This window comes from Hetaerina americana, unplaced genomic scaffold, assembly GCF_022747635.1.
Source record: "Hetaerina americana unplaced genomic scaffold, ioHetAmer1.1.p SCAF_2, whole genome shotgun sequence".
Lineage (NCBI taxonomy): Eukaryota > Metazoa > Arthropoda > Insecta > Odonata > Calopterygidae > Hetaerina > Hetaerina americana.
Window position 1 is genome coordinate 47,965,860 of NW_027286763.1, and position 26,039 is coordinate 47,991,898.

Below are 26,039 nucleotides of genomic sequence, written 5' to 3' on the forward strand. Positions count from 1 at the left end.
AATGTACAGACGCACTAGAGAGTCGTATTATATTTGGCTCCGAAGTGGTCGGTTTGGCATGTCTAGTTCAATAAACGCGAGAAAAGCGTTGAAATATTCCAATTTTTTGCTGAGAGCAATTTCTAGCGATCTCCAAGCTAAAGCGCCTGAGCAAAAAACTCAATGTCGTCACTTCCGCTTGAGCATCACATGGGATTCTCTGTTGTACAGTCTACAGTTGCGCATCGCTACTCGCGGGAGAGGAAATCTACAGGACAGCATTGTAGATGTGAGAACTTTTCCTGTTTCCAGTTGAAATCCATCACAAATTCCATGGTGAGTATGTAATATTTTGTGTTACAATTTATGTAAATTTTGGGACGGTTCAATTAAATGCGCTACGTTTTTCGTCGTTGTATAATTTTTATCGTAGACGTTTGTTTATGTCTCGTTCTCAAAGTGCTTTGCTATATTTATGCCGTGGTAATACTTAATTGTTAAAAATTAAATATAAATATTAACAGCGGTATTTTAAAAATTTTGATTTAAATATATGTTTGTAAAATTAAGATTTATGACGGGTCTGTTTGAGTTAGTGCTGCTTGTTTTCGGCGTCAAAACTGCTTAAATATATGTTAAACTTTCAGTCTTAATTGGTTGAAAAACATTCCTGTAATTCACGTTAATGGGGTTTTTGCTTTTCATTAATGCTGGTAACAAATTTTTATTGCTAAACGCCGATTTCGTCTCCGGTGGTGTCGCATTTTAAGATTAGGTCTTCTATTCATGTCAAGCAGCACAGACCAATTAGTTTCACCAGGATTTATTTTTAAAATTGTTGAGTATTATAATTATTGTATCCACTTTGTGGTTTTCCTGTGATATGTAATCCTGTTTGTCCGAGAATCCTTCGAGAGATTTATTTCGTTCTTACTCATGTGCTTTATCTCTCTGACCTTTACCCGCCTTTGTGACCCAAAATCAGTGACCCTCTCTTCATTGGTGGATTTGGTATGTATTTGTAGGCTGGAATAGAATCTCATGATATCAGTACCCATAACGAACGTTCCCAAAGTGCCCTCATGAAAGGTGATCTGGTGTTCCAATATTATTGCCTTATTTGTAGGGTTGCTTGCATTTACAGCTGACATATGATACATCAGTCTGACATTATGCGTAACTCTAAACAACCTGTCAGCAGTTAGGATTCCGTCTACTCTGAAAACTTACTTAAAATTAATCAAATCACCCGGCGTTCAAGAAAACAAAATTGATTTGTGTTGATTAGTAATACAACCAGTATTGCGTTACTCATTATTGGGGAGAGAGGTTTAAGAGACTGCAATTCTTACGTTAAATTGTGCTGCTGATTAAGGCGCTTTAATTAAGTGATTACAATGCGTAAAGAAGTGGCGTCCTACCGCACAGCTCATCACCGGAGAAGGCGCGCTCAGCTTGCTGCGTCCGTTCTCAACGGGGTGGACCCTAAATCACCGGTAAGACACACCCCTTTTTATTAAAACATTGAAACGTCTTCATCTGCTGTATCGTCCGAAAAAATTTCTCATTCCTTTTATAAATGATTGCTTTGAATGTAAATACTATCGCCAATTTTTCATCAACATCCGTGGGAGTTGGCCCGAAAATCCATTTACAAATTTAAAATTGAAACCCGCCTCTCATATTATATATCCATGCAGTTTCTATATGCTTGTGATTACTTTCATTTTCCCCTGTTAAAATGTTTATTCTTTATTTTATCTTTTTTAAACTAACTTCTGCTTAGGTTACGTCATATTTGAGTGTGTTTACTTCTCCATATTTAAATGTAAATATGGGACCATAAAAAAGCATATCCTCCCACTAAATAAGTTTTATCATAGTTTGAATTCTCCCTGTACAATTATGATTTCGGTTTTGCGATGAAGCGTAATTTTGTTTAAATTTTCCCTCTCAATTTAGAGTGATTTGCAAAAAATTAAATCCCAACGAGTGCCTTAGTAGGGAGAAATGCGAGTGAGCATATTTTTTCCAAAATGAGCTGACGGCATTCAGTAATGTTTTCGGATTTGCCAGAATTGTTGGAACATAGCGTTTTCATCTACTATATGTTTACACGCGTGTAAGATTCTTCTGATTTCTCTTAGAATCTGCTTCCCAGATATTTCTGAATAGGCGAACTTCATACAGTAATCAATTCTACTTCAGAGTGTAATCATGGTATCAGATTTTCTAAAGTAGATTACCAGTGCGTTATGCGACCAATTGACGTGTGTTGTAGGTACCTGTGTAGTATTTGAGACCGAAAATCATTTAGGGTATCATCCTTTGGGTGACTCCAGAAACCACCCTTGCCATCAACCCGATTGCTCTCTTCCGAGTACCTTTCAGAGTTAGACTGAGGTGCGCATGCATCATCCGGTTTGGAACAGACGTTTTGACTTTACCAGTCCTCGAGTTTCAATACCATACAACGGCAACATCAAGCAGGTATCCCACTGTCGCACAACTCAAGGCTTTGTTTGTTGAAATCATAAATGATCTCTGCTAATTATTGGGCATAAATTATTTTTTTGAGGGAGCCATTTCATTTTTTCCGGATTCGTCGTCAATCGAAATGCATGTGATGCTCATGTTATAGATATTGATACCGCAGTTGTCATAAGTGATTGATTGAGGTGAACAAACGGCTGAAGTAAGAGCTCTCCGTAAATTCCCGCGGGGAAAACCATCTCGCTTGAAGACCCGTGTCATGGGTGCACGCTAGAGGCGGGAATCGAACCGATTAACCAGACACCACGTCGTTAGCGCGGATAACAGAACCTCTTTAATGCATACCCATGCGTTCAATGCTTGTTAGCCAAAGTGTGTGTTTCATTTCCATGTGCGTATGGTATAATGCGAGGATTGTCTCTCTTGGTGTGCTATTTAAGTTTCTCGGGAAAATATTTGCTCTCCAAAGCAGAGGGTTTTCATACGTTAGGTGGCTGCAGACCCTTGTCGTAGGAGATCGTTGTCGTCGTGCCCTGATATGATGTGTGTAAAGTGAAAAGTGATCTTTTAATGAACGGTCGTAATCTTGAAGGTTGGTTGAAGAGAAGCATCTCATATCACCTGATTAATATCTTGCTATTGTCAGTTGTGTATCAGCTTTGTTTTCGAACACATCTCTTAATTTCTTTTAAATGGATTAAGGAGTGCGGTATGTGCGAAATGAAGTTAGTGCCTGTGGAGACCAGTACATGTACAGCGTCCGTTTTGTATAGGTTTGGGATTGTTTTAAATACGTCACAATATATGACATTTTAGGTGGATTCGTTATTTTTTTAAATTTCTCAATAACCTGTTAGTCTGCTCCCCCGCTGGCGAGAGTCGTCTCGGTACGGTATTTACATGGAGTACCTGTATAATGTGTTTGAAGAGGATTCCCCAAGAGAGTGCAGTCGCGAGCGGAGATGGGAATAACTACTTAATCGCTGTTTCATGGCCCAGAAACTTGCGGCCTGTTTCCCAATGCTACGAATCGTTTTATAATTCGTCAGAAAAAAGTGTGAAATGAAGTAGATATCTTTCGCATTCTTACACCGTGTAGTGCGGGCAAGTAAAAAGTTCTGTACCAGTTATTACCCTCGGCAGACTCCGCATGTGCACATGACAAGGACTCATAATACAATATGAATATTAGTTGTTTGGAGAAACGAGCCCCTAGTCTCTCAGGCAAGATGGTAAGCGTTGAGGATTTTGAGGTGTGTATAGAGAAAATTGGGAATCTCGGTCGGACAAAGAGAAAGACGAAGTTTTAAATATGATATAAGAAAAGAGAATGTTATAATATGAGATCCGAAGAAGACAGAAAAAATGGGCGGAGGTATCATTGAGAGGTAGCAGGATGTTAAAAGCAGTAATAAAATGAAGGATGTTAGATGAGTGCGAAAGAGAAGGGAAGACAACAAATTGACTCTTTCGACGACATGGAGGCAGGAAGAAGGTACCGATAATTGAAGAAGGAAATAATTTAGGGCAAATAAGAGCAAGTTAACGCAGTGCATAGCCCAGATAAGTCGTTGGGGACCATCCAAAACCTACCTTCAATCGGTAGATTACCTATGATTGTGCAGTTTCGATTTTTTCACCATTTCATTGATTTTTGTGGTCACATATTCACCAGTAGTTTCAATGGAAGGTTCTACATCTATCGTATTTTTTTAAATTTTCGGCATGTCATAGTTTGTTAACCCTCGACGCGTCGAAATTCTGGCCGTTTCGCAGATTCCTAAATTCCAATTGCTGGCAGCGTAACTGTTCGGTTGAAATTGCAGATCTATGTCAAAACATTTGGCATTCCTTGCACGTCGGTCATATTTGGTGACACGAACAATCTAACGAATTTATTCCGCCGCACGGATTTTGTTTTCACGCAATTGTTTTTGCGTGTGCAGTTGTTCATCAGAAAAAAGGGGATGCATTTACTTCGGTAGACTTAGTTCTTGTATTAATCGGTTTTACCTGCTCTCCGATAATAGTTATTTTAGCGTGGTGGAATATAAATGTACAGATATGAACCACAACATATCGTTCCTTAGGCTGGATTTCCGATCGTTGCAATAACATTCGAGGACATATCAGCCGTGCTGCCTTGTCTGAATGTGTGTAACGGTGATATATCACATGTTTAGAACTTGTATGAGGTATTACTTCAGGGATTTTACGTTTTTCTCCTGTGAAAATTTTATTAAGTCTTAAGGGGTTGACATCATTTTGATTCGCGACCAATGAAGGAGCGAATTAAATAGACGAGATAATGACTAGCGATGTTATTATTATTTGGTAGTCGACCATTTGAAAGTATGGTTTTGAATGGACACATACTGTGCAGTCCTGCATATTTTAGCCTCGCCAAACAAAAAAATAAAACATTACACGCCAAACTACAATAAACTGTTCTTCAATTCCGCTTACTTTCTATCTCCCTTCATTTCCTTTAGTATCCCTATCCTTTTCCCACCTTCTCAATTGCCTAATTTCGTACTATGTATCAGAGTCCTCTGCATTCCATTGCCAATCAAAATGCTCTGCATCTTTTTTATACTTTCTTTATATTCATCCCGACAACCCTCACTCCTCCCCCACCACGACTGGTACTTTTTCATTTGATTTTCTATCCGTCCATTTTACCTTTTCCATCCTTATCTACAACCACATCTCAAAAACCTCTAAACTACGCCTATCAAGTTTACAAGTCATATAACACCATGTTCCATTCCGAAGTTTTCACGTATTTTTTTAACCTCCTTGTTTTTTTGTCCCTGTAATCAATTTTCTCCTTCTTGTGAGAGCTTCTTTATCTGACGCAACTCCTCTTATATCCCCACTACTATGATGATCTTATTCCAAAACTCTTCCAAGATACGCAAACTGTTCCACCTGTTCTGGTTTTTCCTCTCCTATTTTAACATTTAACTTAGCCTTTTTCTTTCTCGGAAACCTCATAATCTTCCTTTAGCTTTTATTGATTCTCATCCCATACTGATCGCATTGATTGGACTCCCCATGGACTTTCATTCCTCTCTACATTTCCTCCCATGCCATTTTATCATATTTTCTGGATATAAGTTGAAAAGTATGCATGATAATGGGCTTCCCTGTCTCATTCATCTTACTAAGCATTGGCCATTCGGACTCTCCACCCATCCATACACACACCTGAGGAGTTTGGCACAGACCACATGTTGAAGTGCTAGTAGCCTATCCCTCCATCCCTACTTCTTTCTTCTGTAATAATTCATTCATTGCACTCGATGTTACTTTCTATTAGTAACCTCATTACTGCTGTGGTACCACGCGTACCTCTCCCATCCACGTCCCCAAACTGATATTCCCTTGAGTAATCGTTAGCCCTCCTCCTTATTGATGATCCAAATAACCATTTTACTGAATTTGAAATCTAACATAATGTTCTCTAATCCTCACGCACGGTGGCTCCATACTTGCAATATAAAAACCATAAACACAGTTATCAACTCGGAGGTTGGTTCGGTAGGTGTCGGTAGAGTTCACCCAATACTAATCCCAACGGCGTGTAAAATTCACACACCAGGGTAAGTGGGCCTTATCTTTTCCCTGTGCATCCTATGGTTTACCAGGAAGTTGTAGTACCCGAAAATTCGGGCACCAGAACTGTCGAGTGAAACGGACCCTTGTCCGGGAATTGAACCCGAGCCCTCCAGAAGGCCAACGCTCTATACCTGGACTATCACGCCCCTACTTACGATATATCACACCAAATTATATCGTTGCCCACGTAAAATCTGAATGATTACGATTAGGGTATTCCCACGCACAAATTTCCATTGAATCTTTTTCTCGCAATCAGGTCTGGAAGGCAGTAAAGTGACCTCCACGAATGGCATTAAAGACCTAAACGAATGATATTAGGCATTATAGTTACCGTATCACTGTTCAATAAACAACGCCACCAACTCGAAAAGTTATATTGTTGAATATCTACCATTAAGGCGTCTAATGGCAAATGTATCGTACTTCTCGGGTAATGATTCCTTCACGGTTTATTTTTCAAGCGTTGGAAATTTTTAAGATTGCTATTGCTTTGTTAATATTTTCAAATCTATACTAGTATCAAATTGGGGGTAGACTTGCGACACAATATTTCTGCGATCTTTTTGCTTGGATTCCGATGTTATTAGTTCTCTTATATTTCCGATTTTAATTTTTGGGATATTTATGAAAAGTACCTTAGTTGTGATGATTCTTAAAGCTAGGAGCAAATGCTACGTTAAAATAATTCATTTAAGATTCATCTCGTTACATGTATTTTACGTGGCCACAATGTAGGATTCTTTACTATTCCTTTGTAATGCGCGTTTACCTTTGGGATGTAAGTTTCAGCTAGTGTAAATTGTAATCTAGTCGTATGGAGCTTAATTTTACCAGTTCTGTTATTTACGAATGTTACCTGTTATGTTATTTACGGCAGTCGAAACTCTGTTTCAAATTTAGGGATTTTACGGGAGGTTTAAATTTTAGGGAATTCTTGTGAGGTATCTTTACACATACCAAAAGCGCCTGGAACCATCCCGCATGGGAACAGACGTTTGAAGTAGGGGACTCGATGTTGATTCAGTGATAAGACACTAACACAGCCTCGCAACCACTGCAACTTTTCGAAGATTGTTCCGTGATTCTCCTGTAAACATACCAGATGAAGAAGCCGCGATAAGCCATCAGTCATTCCCGAATGTCTTCAAGTCACAATTGTGTACGTGGAATGCATTTAAACTCCCTCAGTGTTGATGCGGAACATTTATTCGCTTCATTAAACTCATTTAATAACGTACTGGCTTTCCACCCAGAAGACACGGGTTCGAATCCTGGGGGCGGCAAATATTTTTCAGTGGTATCCCGACCCCTAATTGAGGGTCTTCTTGGAGAGCAATTTGGGTGAGTACGCCGTCCGTCGGATGGGACCTCGGTGCCTTTCGTTAAGAGTAGACAAATGCCGACGCCGGGTTTCTCCCCTTTCCCATCCATTCCTAATGGCGCAAATAACCCTAGCTGTCTTTCGTCTCCCCTAGAACTACTACTGCTTCAATTGGCTGGTGGTGTAACTCCTCGCACCACTGAGTCTAGCGGCGGCTTGCGGGATAAGAAATAGATTTAGGAACGTGAGAACACAAGATTCACGAAAGGGTGTTTTCCGTATAGGTTTGGTTGTTTTCGTAGGCGACGTAAAATTTCTTAGTAACATTAGTTTTGTCTAGGGATGAGTTTTGTCTAGGGATGAGCCTTATTATTTGCTTTTGGAAAAATATATGTGGCATAGTATTGTATTTGGATTATTGAATTCAAATTGGTAATGATGCAATTACTCTGCCCTGTTCCAGCATATTGAGCGATCCATATTCGGTGAAATTAATTTATATCCAAGTAATAAAATACTTTGAATTTTATTTTAAACTCCAAAATTGAGTTCTTTAATCTCAGTTACGAATAACTCTTTGGTCGTGGCATTGAAGCTGTCCACATGTCTGTCCTTAAATCGTCAGCGAACGTCTAATCTGATTTATGCCTAATATGCATTCTCTACTGCACAACAATTTAATTCTGCAATAGCTAATTGAGGAAGGGATTTTTTTAATACCTACCAGCAGCGTGTTTGTGCTAATTATCTCAAGGTGTCATGTCATTCTTTTTATGCATGAACAAAAATGTAATGCTCCATTATGAAGTAATTGTTGTCAGGCCACTGCGAAGGTCATTTTCTGGACTAGTTTCAAGCCAGGGGTATTGTACCATATATAAAAGATAATTTAAACTCAGTTTAATGCGTAGATTATTCAGTTGTAAAATAGAACAAAATCTGCATGCCGTAAACTACGAAGCACTGAACATTTGAACTGCACGTTTTTAGGGCGCGAAGCACGCAAGAAAATGCTATTTTATTTGCACAATGCGTCTGGCATTAGATTACCTGTTTTTCGTTTCTATGATCTAATTGCAGTGAACTGCTTATTTCTAAAGGTATGTAAAAAATCACACCATTGTGTAATTAAATATTATGTTTTCGGCCAAACTTGTTTCGCACGGCTTCTTGTTTGCATTCCCCGAAAAAATGATCGAATCACGCCCATTTGTGGTAACTTAGGAAGATATTTTGGCCGATTTTCACTGGCTGTCAATTGGAATTTATCATTCACCATAACTCGAATAGGGTTTACGTAAAAGAGGTGTACACCAGAAGACTCTCTGAAGAAAAATTAGGAGAAGCGGCTCTTTTTTTTAATGGTTGCAGTGGTCATCGTTAATCCTCCAAACTGACGATTGGCTGGCTTCGGCCTTCTATTCTTCTGTATTCGGAGCGAGGTCTATTGCACCCTGGTAATAATGTATTAGTTTTAATGTGCTCAGACTTTTTTCCAAAACGCTTCATTACTCATTGCCTGGAAAGCATAATTAAAGATAACACGATATCGATTATCTTGCTAAGATGCTCGCACCAAGCTTAATCTGATAGCCCCATGCGCATAATTACAAGTAAGCCGTCAGGTAAATAAGTAAGCATAGTATAAGTAAACTACCAGGAATATAAATTTCGTGGTATGCCCTGATCGAAGTATTGGGGAATTATAATCGTCAGATATGCTTCCAAGTAGTGCTGAGTTTTTCTATAATGCAAATTGCCATTTAAATTCTTAAAAAAATACTTGCGTTAGCTTGTGTCAACGCTCAAAACGTTGGTGCAGATCTCGGAAATGTCGCGTTTCGTGAGCACGTTAGTACATGGAGTTTCTCGTATATCTGTGGAGAAAAATTAATACACATACACGTATACATATACATACAGGAACAAAAACTTTCGCTGGTGGAAATTTCGTAAAAATATTTGGAGTGCGTCCAGGAAGATGAAGATTTTCTCGACAACGTTATTACCTCAAAAGATAGCTCAAAAGGTGCTCAAAGGATATCGGTTCACCTCGCTTCTGAAGAGCGGCAGACGCGATCAAATCTCTCTGCATTCATCTTTCATGCCTCCTTTGGATTAATTCCAAACTTATTCCCCCACCAAGCCCACTCCCCTCCCCCCCACCATCCCCACTTCCTCTTTTTTTTCTCATCTGTCCATTTCACCTTTTCCATTCTTCTGCACAACCACTTCTCATAAACTTCCAATTTACGCTCATCATTTTGCTTCAACGGCCATGTTTCCTTGCCGTGCATAACCACGCTCCATATCAGAGTTTTAAGTTGGCCCCGAAACGCCCATGGGTTCATGAAATCTGAAAAACCCCGGCAAGCCTGGCGGCTTCATCTGCAGGAGAGGAATGATTTGAAAGTTGACACTTGCAACTCCTACTGATGAAGGGGCCGCCTCCAGGACCGGAAACGCCCATGAGTTTCATGAAATCATTTTAGTTTTCCTCCAATGTAAATGAGTTAAATTGCCCTTGAGGTGAAGCTTTCCATCATTACTATCCTTTTATGTATGGTGATTGAAAAACCTCGGAGGTTTTTTGTTATATATGTATGGTGATTGAAAAAGCCTCCGAGAGGTAGTGTAAACTATAAATATGTTATACGTAAAAACATAGGACATAACACGCACTTTCGCGACAGTGGGGTGCTGCGAAGGCGGTTTGGGACTCCGGGAGATATCAGAGGCGTTTTCTGTGTGGAGGCGGGATCACGAACGTGAACTCAAGCTCACTTCCGTAAGCCATCCCCGGAGTAAATTGTGGACCACCCGCGAGCGTCATCGATCGAACCTCCAAATCCACGTCACTTCTCTTGGGCTGGCCTGCTTCTCTTATCTTAGTCATCGAGCGTCGCCTCTTCCACCCCTCGATGAGCGCCTGGCGCGTAAATTTAACGCTGCCCAAGAGGACTGGCACCTCCATCTCTTGCGCTCATGAACTTTTTATCCGCTGTGGTAGCACGGTGATGATGATTCTATATATTTATTTGTTTACATTGCTGTTTTACTATCCTATTGTCAATTTTAAGGTCCTCTGGTCTTTAGCCATCGATTTTCTACCTCAATCGATGTGTTAATTGTCTGTCTAATTTTCTACATTTTCGTCTCTATATATGGATGGAGGGAACATCTAGAATGACAAAGTCTATTGATCGTAATCTTTTTCTCAGTCATATTAATGTAAAGATTTCCTTAGCATAATTAGTCAAACTTTTGGGTTCTACAATGCAAGTACAATATCGGAAGGTACCCCCAGCTTCATCTAAGACGTGCGATTAAACGGTAACATCTGCTTGGAAATCAGCAAGCAGCTCAGGGAAAGAAGGTTGACGCCTCTGACCTTACCGAACTGATATGCAAAGTTCAGTCATTATGGTTATTAGTAAAAGTTAAAATCTTCCCTCGCCTCTCAAGCTAAACTCCCGGTTGATTACAGCTGTTTTCGATAGATGATCTACCATTGGAATCGGGTTGCGTACGTATTCATGTTTTTTCCTGTGATAAACACAGAAATATCATAATATTGATTGCGTGGTGAATAAATCAAACTTGCTCTCTGTTTTGCAAAACATTTGGTTTTGCTGTCACAAGTTATGAACGCCGTTAAGACTGAAAGCTTAGTTAAAGAAAGTTATAAACTCTCATAAATTATTATTGATTCAAGAGTTGCCGTTAGGGAAATGTATTATTTATTGCGCCTCAGTTAAGAGAAAATAATTTGTGGAATTGCAGGATCTTGCCCATCTTTAATTTTTCGTATAAAATAGCAACGCGTTAAGAAATCTCTGGATAGAAGCCTTGAGAAGAAGCAGCAAGAAAGTGATTGATTGTATTAAAACTTCAAGAGTTCTTTTTATAAATATTTTGATACCATCATAATGTGATTATTGATTAATAATTGTTATTTAGTGGTTATTCGTCGACTGAAATGTTTTTTAACTTCTTCTGTTTCAGCATTCCGTAATTAAACTTTGTATTTCATTTTTTTCGCATTATTTTTATGACAGTTATAGCCTTTAACAACACCAGTTTTTCGAACGCGTGTGGCTTTTTCCATTTACATTATTCATTGAATACCTTGAGATTCTTAGCGAATAGATTAATCCCTTTATGTTGTTTGTTTCGGAGTTTTCGTTTTACACTCAAGGACCTAGAACTTACGGGGTGTATATCAAGTAGCCGCGTGGAATCATCTAGTCTTCTTCGCTGGACTTAGGCCTTCATTACGGTCGTTCTGATGCCCAACTTGTCTCTCGTTCTTGTAGTAAGGTCTTCGTTTAATGTTTTATTAGTCTTAGTTTAACGAAAGAACAAATATTCGCGGAAATTATGTGGATTTTTCATCTTTAGAAACATCGAGTTCTTCGTTTTTCAAAACTTGTTCTCATTGTTTCTCTTCTCCCAATGATTCCTAGTTCCCTTCTTCCGTTGCTTGTTAATTAATTCGTTGAGACGTGACGCGTGTAGGAACTTAGGCTTCCCCTTTACACTTCCCCCATGCCTTTCATTCTGCTTGGGACTTCTAAATCCCTTTTAAGGCCGCCCGCATCCGTAGTAAGCTGCGACCGTGGACGTCCTTTCACCTCTGTGGCCTGCGAGATGTCCCAAACAAACCTTTCTCGAACACCCCCCCCCCAATCTCTACCAGAGCATACTTTTGCATGGTTTCGCCGGTCCCTAGAAGTGCCTAAAAAGAGCGACGTTGTTTTTTATGGAATTTCCATGCATTGAGGATTTTTTTAAATTTTTTAATGTATTTTCATCAACGTTCGATCAGCGCCAAGGATGTTTCCTTCGGGTAGTTTATGTATGTTTTCATGTATTCAATGAGTTCATTCATTTTTGTCGTATTTTCCTTTGAATTAGTACTCCGATTTGAAATTCATATTACGTAAAACTTTGTTTACCGTTAATAATGATTCACATGAAGTAACGATGGTGCGTTTACGAAGAAACTCAAACACAGTTTAGACTCTTAATTATTTCATTCTATGATTCAATGTGTAGGAAAATGTATTTACGTAAGCGATACGTTGGAAAACTTTGGGTGCTTCTCCGGCTTTCTTTATGTGTATAATTTTGTTGAGAATTAATTTTATTTGGTGGCCACAGAATAATAATGTTCTGTAGTGTCATAAGTTACACTGTCACTGAGATCTTGTATATTTCTGAAATGGCATGCGATGCCATTCCAGGTTGTAAAATAACTGACGGTTGCGACTTGTGTCCCCAGTGAAAGGACTACAGTTACTCTCGATATCACCTGGTTCTCTTTCGACTCCCACATGCTGAATTCATGACGGTGTCCACGAGGACCAAGTTCCTCGGCCCCAAAACCAATTTCATCTCTTTTACTCGTACCCCCGTTGCCGGAGTCCATAAGGAGCTGAGGGGACCCCTCAGTGCTCCTTCCTACCTGCTCACCTTTTCTTAGACGCCTTGAAGGGTCGATACTCGGCGGCGGTTGCCGGTTATGTCGCGGCCCTCAAATCGTTCGCTCTGAGGCACACTAGCCTGACACCGGTGGGCACCACGCCCTTTCGGCGCCCCTTCCTCGTCTCTTCCAGCGTTCTCGCCGTCTGAGCGTGCCGTCATACTGCTATTGCATCCGCTGAGATTGGGAGGACGGATAGCTTTCCACTTCGCTTGAAAAATTCATGATCGACCCTCCGCGGCGCTCTTTTTTGTGTGCCAGCGTCCTCCTTAAATGTTCCAACCCTTAAGACTCGAGAGGTGTTCCTTTGTTCGGTGGAGAGCGAGGCATAAAGGACTAGTGGAGAAGATACGGGTTTTCCTCGGGGGACGTTAAGCACGTCCCCCGAGGAACTTTGCTGTTGTCTATTTTTCAGGGACCAGTCACGTGCGTTATGCACTCTTGCATATTAACTGCAGAGGTGTTTGAGATTGTTACCTTCGGTGCATGTGTAGTTTGTAATTTAAAATCCTCTTCGAAAATTTTTGTTCACACAAACTTTAAATAAAAGCTATGAAATACGAGCAAGGAAAAGGAAAATATTGCCCTTTTAAAAAATGCAGTGAACATGGGCGTGTTGAATTATATGTATATTTGAAATAACGAGATAGTTAAATGGTCCTTTAATATAATAGTAAAATGAGACTCTCTTGTTAGTTGGGAAATACCCATGTCGTTAATAATCCTTTTGTAATAAAGATGTACGTAAAACGTACGATACACAATGCTTTAAAAAATAACTAAAATTTCAAAATCGTTTGGTGAGTCAGTGCTTTTCGATTGACTTTCGAAAATTATTTTTTTTCATATTCTGTGTAGAACCAAGTAAATATTTGCTCGCAATAATTTTTCTCATTACTTTGGGGAGATGCTGCAGAGTGCACGAAAGAGTAAGACGTATGTGTCCAGCATAGCATAAAGTGTGGTGTAATTAGTCTTTGTGACTGAAGAAAGTAGTCGAATCGTTTACAAAATTGGTGTTCTTTCTCAGAGTAATTCCTTTTTTATTTGCTGCAGTAAAGTCCATATGTTTTTAATCTACCAAAAATTAGTTGTATCATCATTTTCTTTCTCCCCTGGTATGCGTACAATACCAATAAAGATCAAGGGGAGGAGTCAATCTTAGTCTGTCTCTACGTTACTGCATAGAATTCATTCAAGGGATTCATTGTTCAATTCGACTTATGTGCCCTTGTAGTTCGGTTATGCAGCACTCTTCTATTGCAGTGAGTCTTGTGCTATTAAAAAGCTTATTGTTATGTACGAAATGTATGTTAAACACTCAAGTGCACTGATGTAGGACTTTCTAATTGAGGTGTAACTTTGAGATCCGTGTGCTGGGTCGTGAGTTACGGTTTCGCTAAGTCTTGACGAGGATATCGACTGTCGCATGCGTCATTGTAGGCAAACAAGTGTATTTAACTTCGTTGTTTATATCATCGCGAATAGTTAGAGGGAAATCGTTTTGTTTACATTATGATTTCGTGAGTCTAATACTCTCATTCAAACTGATCGTGATATCTGTCGGCTTTGGTTCTTGAATTATTCTCTCGGTGTTGGGAGTAAATAGTCTTCTAGAGATGCAATCGCGCAATTTAATTCCACTTCGCCCATTGTATTCTAAGCGATGATGCGAATTGAATAAAGATTTAATTTCATTGCTATCCAAAACATGGATGTCAATATTACAAAATAATGCTAGAAAACTATTCCGTGCACTTCCCCGCCGCATTAATGTTTTCGCGTCTTGATTACATTCTGCGGATCCAAGGTGAGAATCCTCGGAGAGACGTAAACAGGATTGTATACATTCGTGTTACGATCATTATCTTCTTATGAGGAAAGCAAAATTTCCTTGTTTTCCACATTTTTATTTGTAACGTTCCATTTATTTGTAACATTTGTTCGTTAGAAATAAATGTGTGAAAAAGTGCAAATTTTGTTTTTTTCATAATGACGAACTTCCACTACATCTCGCCTGAATCTGTTGAACATATCTGCTTATCTGGATTTCTTAATTAGTCACGGTGCGCTTCGGAAGCGTGGCAAGCTGCCCGAAAGCTTGGTGCGTACTTCACCAATCTCGTCTCAATTTGAGTCGTGTGTACAAATTTTTAAATTTAAATTTTGGAACCATTTGACCAACGATTACCTGGGTCCACTTTTTATTTTACTTCACAGTAAGTTGGGGATTCCTTTGAATCTTAGTTCCCCTTTTTTCAAGAACATTAGTTCACTAATAAAGAATTTTACATGCACGGCGGGTCGCGGTAGTCCAGTGGGTAGAGCGTTGGACTGCTGACCGGAGGGTCCTGGGTTCGATTCCCGTAAAGGCACTCTGGACACCTGCAGCTCCACCCAAGCTATGTGATTTTTCGGGTACCAGGTCTTCCTGGGAAACCATAACCGGCACAGGGAAAGGATCTGGCCCCCCTACCCTGATGTGTGAATTTCACACGCCGTCGGCCTTATTACTGGGTGAACTCTTCCATCACCTACCAAACCGACATTCGGGTTGATTACTGTGTTTATGGTTTTTTTTATGGTAAGTACAGTATAATTTAGATTTTAAGATACAAGCATCATGGTTAGTCTTTAAAAATGTTCCGAATATATGTCTCTTTGCCAATTTGTGTACTAAAATATCACAAAAACACTAATACAATGGGTTGTCGCCAACACTTAAAACATTCACTCAATCAGGGTGTTAGTAAAACACCATTAAGTCGCAGACATTATAAGTTCGCTCGAAGCTCGAGCATTGTCTTAGAAGAGCTTAATCTGCAGCTGTTCTCGTCGAATGCTTCTTGATTGCCGTCGACTGCTTGCCGAATTTGCCAAGTGTATGCCGAATGCGCTGCAAAATGAGATGATAGTTACGGACGCAGATGCCCGACTCGCCCTTAAGTGTAGAAATGATATGAGTATACCGGAATTAGTATTGATTCTTGAGTTCCTCGAGGGCCACCATCACACGTGGAAATGTTTTCTTAAAATGTTCTCCGATAAGCCGGCACCAGGAAATGTGTTAAATTACGTTTTTGCGTCCGTTTGTGACTTGTCAGTTGATTACATTATGTAGATTAAGTTTCTACAAACTTCCCAAAAATCTTCGAAAGAAGTACCAACGAGGTTTACGAAGCACATGAGGGTACTTTTACATTATATCATTATGAATATGTTAACTTTCAAAGTAAAATATGCGAAGTAACGTTGTGTTAGGTGTTTATAAGTGTACCTTCGTCCAATAAATGCATTTGGATTAATGTGCTTATATGATTACTTCAGGTGTTCATACTTAATGTGTGTAAAGGTTTTATTTATTTACATTCCTTTCATTTCTCCACCCTGAAAGCACTCATAATACTTCAGAATGGGAAAATCTGTTGTAAATAAACTTTGGGTATTTTGGGTTTTGGGTATCTATGTTACAGTACTTAGCGTAATTTTGCCTATTTAATGCAAAAAATTTGAAGCCCTAACTCCGTACTGTCTTGACGTGATCCATAAGTTTAGTACTCGTTTTTTTATTTATATGATTGTTATAATCGATTAAGTACAGGATTCTAAATCACTAATGCACATTCATGTGTAACACTGTCATTCAATAAGGCTGAGAATCTTTTTCATTTGAGGCCAGTCGCAGTCTGTAATATTCCCTTGGGAGGATGAAGTCCAAAGGGTCACTTTGAGGTCATCACGGGGTTAGCTTGGAGTCAGCTTAGTGAAAGAGTCGGTAGGCGTGACGAAAGAATTGCCTTAACAATATTACATTGGAGGAGTAATAGTGTGTTATATTACTTTATTGCTCTGATAACGGAAAATTACTTCAGTAGGAGACTTGCCTTGAGGTAGGTGGCTCACGTTGAGAGCATACCATAAAATTAGCTATCAATCACTTTAGTGTCAGTTACTTTTAGTGAAACAGTTTGATTTTATGCTATTATTGTTTTCTCTCATTGCAGGTGAGTGCCCTTTACTAATTTCTTCATTGGAGTAATTAGCGGTTATTCATCCTACTGTGATTGGGTAAGTGCCGGTCTGTTTTCCTGCGATGTTTTGTTGCCACTTAAGTCGCTGTTTGTAGCAACTTATATTTGATGTTGACGATCGAATCCTCGCAATAATCATTCAATTCGCATGTAACCTCTTCATTGAAGTAGCCTTGTTTGGATGTTGAAATGAGTCTCCTTTTACTTGGTGTGTCTGTATGTGATGGGCCGTATTGACCGGAGAGGTTATGCTAAATGGAACTGATGTCTAGTTCATTTCCCGAAATGTTCATCATTTTCTTAGTCGCAGTTTTGTTGGCTTCGTGTGGTGCATTTCTAGTTTTGTGCAGCAATGGTACTTAACCTTATATTCTCAGCGCCCCATGCCAATGACGTCTTTCGTTACCCTTCCCTTAATGCCACGAAAGGGAATTCAGCGAAGTGTTGAACTTTCAAAATATCTCCCAGTAGCGTTCCCTGATCATTGCGACCCAACCCAAACCTTTCCCTAGGGACTTATAGCTTACCTATGGGAGCCGATGTTGCCTCCCAACAGAGAGAATCGATTGTGTGACTTGGTGGAACTGATTCAGAATGACGATGGAAAGATTTGGTCACCCCACAATTTTACAATTAAAATGCCCCAGGTATCGACCAAGGGCACTGTATCAGGCGAAAAGTAAACGTTTTCTTCTGTAGTATTTTCCAGTCGATGACTCCTACGTCAAAAACTGTGTCGTTTTATTAGAAATACTTTTGGCTCAACCAAGTCTTTTCGTCGTCTTTACTCAGTGGATATGGTCATTAGACGTACAGTTTTATCTAGCTGTGCCCTTTTTTTAAGAGCGTCCGGGGACTTCCATATTGGAAGTCCGGGGTTTTCTAGACAACGCAAAATATATGCATATGTGTCGCTCATGCGCACGTACACATGCCCAATCTTAAAGCATCCTCTTTTTTGAACAACATTTTCTAGTTTTCATTATAGAATGTTTTCGACTTCTCTGTGATGGCTAATACAGCATGACTTGATGCTGCGCCCTACACAATTCAAAACATCGAGAGAAAAAAGAACTCGGCACAGGGACGCCTGAGATATGCTATAGTTAATAAATCCTGTGAAAATCTAAAATAAATGAATTTTCTACATTTTTATGTGTTTCCGTACCTCGTGCTTTATATCCTGAAAAGATTCGGAAGCCATTTAATAAAGCTACAAGTCCTTGGGAATTGGACCTGCAGAGTGTGATGTTGGCAGCGAAAGTCGCAGAACTTGTTACGTACTTGCTGCTTGCATTGCACAATTAGTGAATTTGAAGTTTATTTTACATTTGAGACTTTTTACTCAGATTTTGTAAATCCACTTTGGCTCTTATCCTCTCGTCACGTAGGAAGTTAATGCCTTGAACCTGGAGTTTGTACTTAAAACCTAGGTTAACGTTAACTTCTGATTCCATCCTTGTTTTAATTGGCTTCGTATTCCAATTGGTGCCTCCTTCGATAAACATACTATGCACGATCGGTATGGTTTGATAGGACAAGCTTCGGTGCGCTTACATCGAACCGATTGTATTAACTACCCCTATGGTCCAGGAATCAAAATTAAAGTGCTTATCGGCAGTCTTCCGGGGCAAGGACATATTTCAGCCACAGCCGCGACATCCTTGCCCCGCTGACGTGATCCTTCCCATGCACTCTTTCTAAATCTTAAACCGGGAGTGGTCAACTCACGTGACACGTTTTGACTCGAAATGTTCCTAGTAATTTTTACCAGAGAGGCTGAGCGCTGATAAAGGAAATTTCTAGGGTGTTCAAAGAGCAAATTCATCGTGGTGTGTTCTGCTATAAGATCATAGTATAACGCGTTAGAGAATATAAGATATACTACTTCAGTCTGGAACTTATTTTTTGCTTCAATTTATAAAGGCGACTGGGATTTATTTGGACATTGATCCCTTCTGATCTAAAAAAATATTATGGAACCTGAATCAATGAACAATCATACTCACTATTTATTCTCTCTCTGCAGCGATAAGAAGTATATTTTTTTATTTTGACAACCGTGATGGTTGTCGGTGAAAATGTTATTATTGACAGAGAATAATAATTTATAGAAAAAATTTTCAAGATAATCATTTAATATAATCATTATTGAAAAATGATGAGTTGCAGTCTTGATTTCAGGCTCGCGTGGTATGGTCGTTATGGAACTAAGATATGTGTCAATTTATTATAACGTGCTGTTTACATCGTTCAAGGTTCGATTTGAATGACTATGCATCTTGTTTTTTACACAAAGCTGGAATCTAGCACATTATGCTGGATAATTAAAGGAGTGATACATTTGACAACCTTGCGTTAATATCCGTATGTTTTCGTCTCTATTTATTATATATATATATATATATATATATATATATATATATATATATATATATATATATATATATATATACCCTGCAAGCCACCGCTAGGGTGTGGCAGGAGGTGAATACGCGCTAGAATAATTTTACCCGAACATGATCCTACCGCGGTCGGACAATTTTATTATGATACCCTAACTGTCGTGGAAAAAATGGCATCTTAAATGTACCTCTTCTACGCTAAATCTCTCTAATTTTATTGGCATGATCTCCCCTACCGTAGGACGATGGAGGTCATAATATATTTTCAACATCACTGCTAAGGAGACCTCATTCCAATTTATGCAAGAGCATCTATCTGTAATTCAACCTTCGCTCCGTTAGTGACTCCCAGCCTAGCGGATCTAACACTTTGGACTCGCTACTAAGTATACCATGACAAAGTTTTACAAATCTAGCTCCTCGACGCTGCATGGGATCCAACTTCGTGAGGATACCATATACTTGCAGCCTATTCTAAATGGGGCCTAACCAACGACAGATAACATTTCTCTTTGACCTTTTTATCACATTTACCCAGTACTCTTGTAGTAAATCCTAATTTGTGTTAGATTGCCCAAAAATTCCCCGTATGTGTTTCACCCAGGAGAGATCCTGAGTGAGGGTAACGCCTAGGTATTTAATTGAGTCCACACATTCCATTTCGGTGTTCCCAATGCAGTAGGAATTCGTGTGGGAATTTGCTCTTTCTCCAAAAATTTATTACTACGCACTTTTTAAGTTTAATTCTATTTTCCAAGTGGCGCACCAGCGTTGTATAGCATTAAAGTCATCTGGCAAAGCTGCTGTTTACTCCGGAGCACGGCTATCACGGTAAATCACTGCATCGTCGGCAAATAAACGTATCTTACTAGTGCCTACGGAGTCAATGTCGTTAACGTGAAGTAGGAATAAAAGAGGTCCGATGACAATATCCTGGGGAACACCTGAAGTAACTTCTACTGCATTTGAGCTTACTCCATCTATCACTACTCTTTGAACCCGACCATTCAAAAAGTCTTTAATCCAACCCCGGATATTTTTACCTATGCCATATACTTCTAGCTTTGCGAGTAGTTAATTATGAGGTACTTTGTCGAAGACTTTCTTAAAATTTAGAAAAATCGCGTCCACTGGAACATTGCTGTCTCCCGAAATAAGAATATAGTATCATGAACAAAGAGCGCAAGCTGTTTCTCGCAGGATCTACCTTTTCGGAAACTGTACTGATTTTTCATTAATAACTTCTGATTATCGAGGTGTCTCACGATCGACCTAGCAAGTATATGTTCCATAACCTTGCACGAAATGGATGTGAGAGAAATAGGTCTGTTATTGCTCGGTTCCTTCTTAACTATTGGTGTTACGTTAGCCGTTTTCCAATCTCTGGGAACCTTGTGATCTACCAGCGACTTCTAAAACATTATTTCTAGATACGGCGCAATTTCCGAAGCTAGATCCTTTTATATACGAGCGGGTATTTCATTGGGCCCGGAGGATGTATTAGGCTAAATACTTTTCAGCAAACGTTCTGTTCCATTATATGAGCTTTCAATTTTTTGCATCGGTTGACCGGCATGATTTGGTAAGCTATCCAAGGTATTCTGTGAGATATTAGTGAAGACGCTTTGAAAGAAGGAATTATTTCATCGTTAAACTATCGAAATTGTTTAAGCTGTTGGCTGTTATCCATGCTAATGATTTTTTTCAAACTTCTGAATCGTCATTCTCCCGTTCACGCAGACATGTGCGATTTGATGGCCAATTAACGTCGTTTAAGATGTTTTGTGATCTAAGACAACCAATTGATCGGATGGTATGTGAAAATTTTAATGGGACAAAAGGATTAATTTCATCACAGTATACAGACGGTAAGGGAACTTGCGGTATACCTATGGTTATGTGGATGCTTATACGGAAAATATGTAGATGTACCCATATGAGATCCTTTTATCCACTCAGAATAAGTTGATATGGGCTACAATGCATATTAGCGGATGACTCTGTTCAAAGTTACTGTTGCGGCATCTCCCGCAGTTTCATGGAATTTATATGGGTTAGTCACATGCCTTCCATTCACGGTCACTTCTCAGTGATAAGGATAAGCTGTGGAGGAATGAGAACGTCCGAAGGGTTTTTCTTTCGGAATTTTTGTGGCCTCCAGGGTATCTGTTCAAATATTGGCACACTTGTCTTGGTAATTATTTTAATTTTCCAGTTTCCACGAAACCATGTCAGTCTTTAATCTGAGTTAACTTTGATTATTACGGGTTTGAAGTTATAGGATGATTTATTCTGATGGCAAGCGTAGCAAGAATTAATGTTTAGGCTATCGTATTTATATATTTTGCGTTTAAATTTCCGAAATGTTAGCATGTTTATAGGCTACTTTGAATTTAGCACTTAATGAGTTCTAAATATTCGTCAAAGCACTTGGTTTTTAACACTTAATCTCTGATATTTTCCTGCACATCTATATTAGAGCTTTAATTTTTATGCAAGTTGCGAATGCGGATCCCAATACAACTTGTAGTAAGGAAGGGAAGATCACGGGCGAAGTTATTACCGGTAGTTGGGCGTCTGATTACTATGAGATAGTTACACATAGACTTAGTGATTTATTAAATTATAATGCCCTGTCCCCAAGTTTTGAAGTTTCATATCGACGTTTCGCTTTGAGTACTTGTTCTTGATAATTGTTGTTGTCTATGTTCTTGTTGGTTTATCGCTCTTCATTATCCCACAGCCAGCTTCACTCGGGGAATATCCTAAATAATGCTTCAAAATTATAAACAATTAGTGAAAACAATATCTGTTTATATTTGTAAGTTTGTATAAACCTATATAGATCTTCATCTGGCCAATTTAAATAGTGACATATACCTAAGTATGTACAATACTTTAGAAAGACTACGGTTCGAGCATAATTTCGATTGCCCTAGAATAGCGTTGCCAGGTTCTCGCACTTCTTTAAATATTGTGTTGTTCGTATTTGCATGCAAAATTAGGATTCAAATTCAATCCAGACCTCTTGGCTGATGGTTATAGCTCGAATTCCAAAAATATCATGAACTAAAACAACATCTGGTTTTTTCTTTACTTTTTTCCTTCTTGCCGAAACACATTCCAGATTCCAAATATCATCACCCAAGTGTCAGAACCTTTGCCGTAAGCCTTTTGAACAATCATTCTATTCCCTTAGGCCTATAATCAACTAAGGATGTTACTTGAGTAAAATTTATGTGCAGATGCTGAGTGCAATATTTCCATCCTCAAAAAGAATTAATTTTTTTTATCACCAATACTTGTACACCCGGACTTGTTTTGTGGAACTTCATCCATGTGTTTTTTTTCAGTTCTTGCGACCTTCTCGTTCGCTGTTAAGATGAATCTTTTATAAATCTTGAGCGAAATTATAGAGTCATTGATGAGGGAGTGGCAGACTCGGCACGCCTGGCCGGCCATTCCCTTCATAGTGCAGTCGGCTTCGATCGCTGCATTTATTTGAAATCCGTCTTTGGTGACGGAGCCGTCATCATCTAATTGTCGTCGAGGTCAAATGCCGACACGGCTTTGACTGGGCGTTCGATGAACCGTATGTCGGATCCTCCAGCGACGCCTGCTCTTATCCGTCGGGGCAGAGATACGCATTTTCCTTTTAGACGTTCATTGGAAATGAGGTCAAATATTTAGAAGTTCTATTTCTGAGTGGTAATCTTTGACCAAGATTCCAATGAGAGTTGGAGTACGCTTCGATTAATGTAGCTATAGGGCCGTGAATGAATTTAATTCCCTGGAGAGGTCAAGATTTTTGGGAGATAATTTTTCGCGGGACTTGAGAAATATTTCCTTCCTCACTCTTCCCTCGTTTCATCTACTTTTAGAAAAGAGTACGGTCAATTTGGACTAGATTAAGGTTAAATGTTCAAAACTTTAAATGTGCTTTAAAAACTATTTTGAAGAGATTGATGTAATATTTTCACGTTTGCGAAAAAAATACAGACCGTGATGCCTTCGAAATATACGTTCGGGAATCTCGTGTTGTGGGCAAGGGGAAAATTTCCTAAGTTCCCGTTTCTGAGTATCAGATTTTAATTAAGTATATTTTGAATAGTCTATTTTTATGATGCAGTGAGGTAAAATGTTGGTATTTTATGATTTAAAGACTAATATGATTAATAATTTGGTGTGTACATCACATTTGCAAATAGGTTTATATATATATATATATATATATATATATATATATATGTGTGTATATATATGTATATATACATTTATATATATATATATTATATATATATATTATAATTAATATATATTATATATTACATATGTATATATAAATGTATATATACATATATATATGTATATATACATTTATATATACATATGTAATATACATTTATATATATTGTAATGAGTACAATTAGTTGTACTAGTAATATCATATCATTATTTTACTGAAACCATAAATTTGATTTATACGAGCAATTAGTATTTCTTTCTTCCCACGCAGTAGAAACTTCTTTGGTGAAGAACTTCTAATTGTTTGCCATGTCGTGTAGTTCGGTGAGCCGAATTTCGCGACACGCCACCATTGTGAACGTATTTTGTAAATTACATTTAGTCATAATAACTAATAACTTTAATGCCTGATATTATGTACAGAATACGATAATTTAACTTTAAGTTAAAGTAAAATTTTTAAGGTGGCATGCCTAAAGTGTGTGATAATAGTGTTACTACTTATTCCTAAGGCTTTCCTTTCTTTTCTGCATAAAATGTATTGAGCGCAGCCCGACCTGAGTTTCGCAGAAGATCTACATCGTCAGATCTTCTACATAACCTAGGTCATGTTGTGCTAAATACAAATTATGTATAAAGAAATATTTGCTTTTTCTTGGAAATATAAAAGACTCCCACGAAATTCCACAGGATAGAGTTAACATCCTTATTGGTAAATGCGGGGAAATTCCAATGCGCGTGACTGGAAAGAACTTAAGTTTCTTAAAAAACTCACATTGTCCCCCTGTTATGAACTTAATTTTACCGTGATGATCTCCGAGATAGAGATAAGGGATCGTAAAGCTTTAGTTTTCCATCGAGTGGTACATGTATACTCTTTATTGATTGTGTGCATATCGTAGTATGTTTGAACTATATTGTCCACGCATCTCGGGGTGATTCCTATCTCTCAAAGAAGGGCAAGGGGTTGCACCGGACAGATTTTATTTCCAAATCCCGAAGGAACTTCTTCATCCGTTTGGCCAACTCACTGATCTCATATCACGTGGGGCGACATTTGATGGCAATGATGCCTACAGTAAACGAACATAATTAAGTTTATTCCTCTATAGGGATGCTTAATTCGCACAAGTAATTGGGTGTGTCCTGGGTAATTACATTCACCCACAAAATTTCTCCTTTAAAGCAGGCCTATATTATCTTGCGAATTTTGGTGCGTTATATTGTGTGATTTACTCCCTCGTAGTTTATTGTGTATTGCTTGGTGAAAAATGTCAGGTTTTTTCTGGTCACGCCTCTTGGGAAAACTTTTACCGCACACTTGTACCGAAGTTACCGCATATTTATTTTTATGTTAGTTGACATTTTATGACCTCTTTGGTATGCTGTTATGAACGGTTATAGCATATTACTTTGATAGATAGCAATGGGTCTATTTACAGTAGTCTTGTATAAGTTTCACACCCATTGCCATGTCGTCATCATCGGTATTTATATGTAAATATTGGTAGATTGCAGCCTTTTCTTTCATTTTAATCGATAATTCCCTCACGCCTTGATAGGTCTTCTGTCCATAATCCCCATTTATTTGGCATATGTAATTTTCCCTTGGCCTACTCCACTAATTTTCTACTGTTATATCCATAAGAAGTTCCTCAGTTTCAAAGTATACCTAATCCATCTGGCATACCTCTTCAGCCTGATAAATACGCTCAGATTCTACAATGTAATTTAATTTTCATGATTACTTGGCGAGTAACTCCCGATGAAATTCTGACTACCGGCAGTAGAGATACCATTGGTGAAGGGTGATGTCCCCTTCCGTGCTAATGAACTGTATTTGAAGGAAAACAAACCGTGTGGCTGTTGGGATTGTGTCGAAAGAGAGGGATTGACATAGGGGTGGGCACTTGGTGGAGTGTCGACAGGGGGCGGTGTTCAGGTCGCGTGTCCGCTAGGGTCGGGGAAGGGAAAGGCTTCGCGTGCATGTGGGGCGAGGGTGATACCCGTTGCGGCCGCTGTCTCACATGACGCTGCACCAAGGCTGGAAAACTGGTACGCGTTCGTAAGGCGAGATTCCCATTGTCCTTGTTCATACGTGGGGGGCATTTCTCCTTGCTGGCAACCGATGCAGTGTGGGTGGAAAGTGGGTTAGTTCGAGAAAAACGAAACTCCTTGCGGCTGCTGAGCGAAAATTTTCTTAATGCCCCCCAGGGAATGGACAGAGTCGGAAAAATGACGATTAAACGATTCCGAATGGCGTGCTTTGAATTGTTCAGTATCTTCTTTGGAAATCACGCCACTTTCATTGCGTACCCTGTGCATAGCTGCATAAATTGCAACACTTGAAACCGATGAAACAATTCCATTCTTAGCAATTGAGGATCGACTGATCACTTCCAGTGGTATTTTGACCCTGTTATCATTAATAAAATTAAAGATACGAGTATAAATAT

General features: G+C 39.0%; 1 protein-coding gene across 1 annotated transcript in view; it reads left to right on the forward strand.

The window, feature by feature from the left end:
• The first annotated feature begins 203 nt into the window (after positions 1–203).
• Positions 204–26,039, forward strand: part of Rab32 (RAS oncogene family member Rab32) — a 126,046-nt gene continuing 100,210 nt past the window's right edge. The window contains exon 1 of the mRNA XM_071586002.1: positions 204–315. Within this exon, the coding sequence (XP_071442103.1) occupies positions 313–315 (3 nt within the window). The 5' untranslated portion in view covers positions 204–312. The remainder of the gene's footprint in view (positions 316–26,039) is intronic.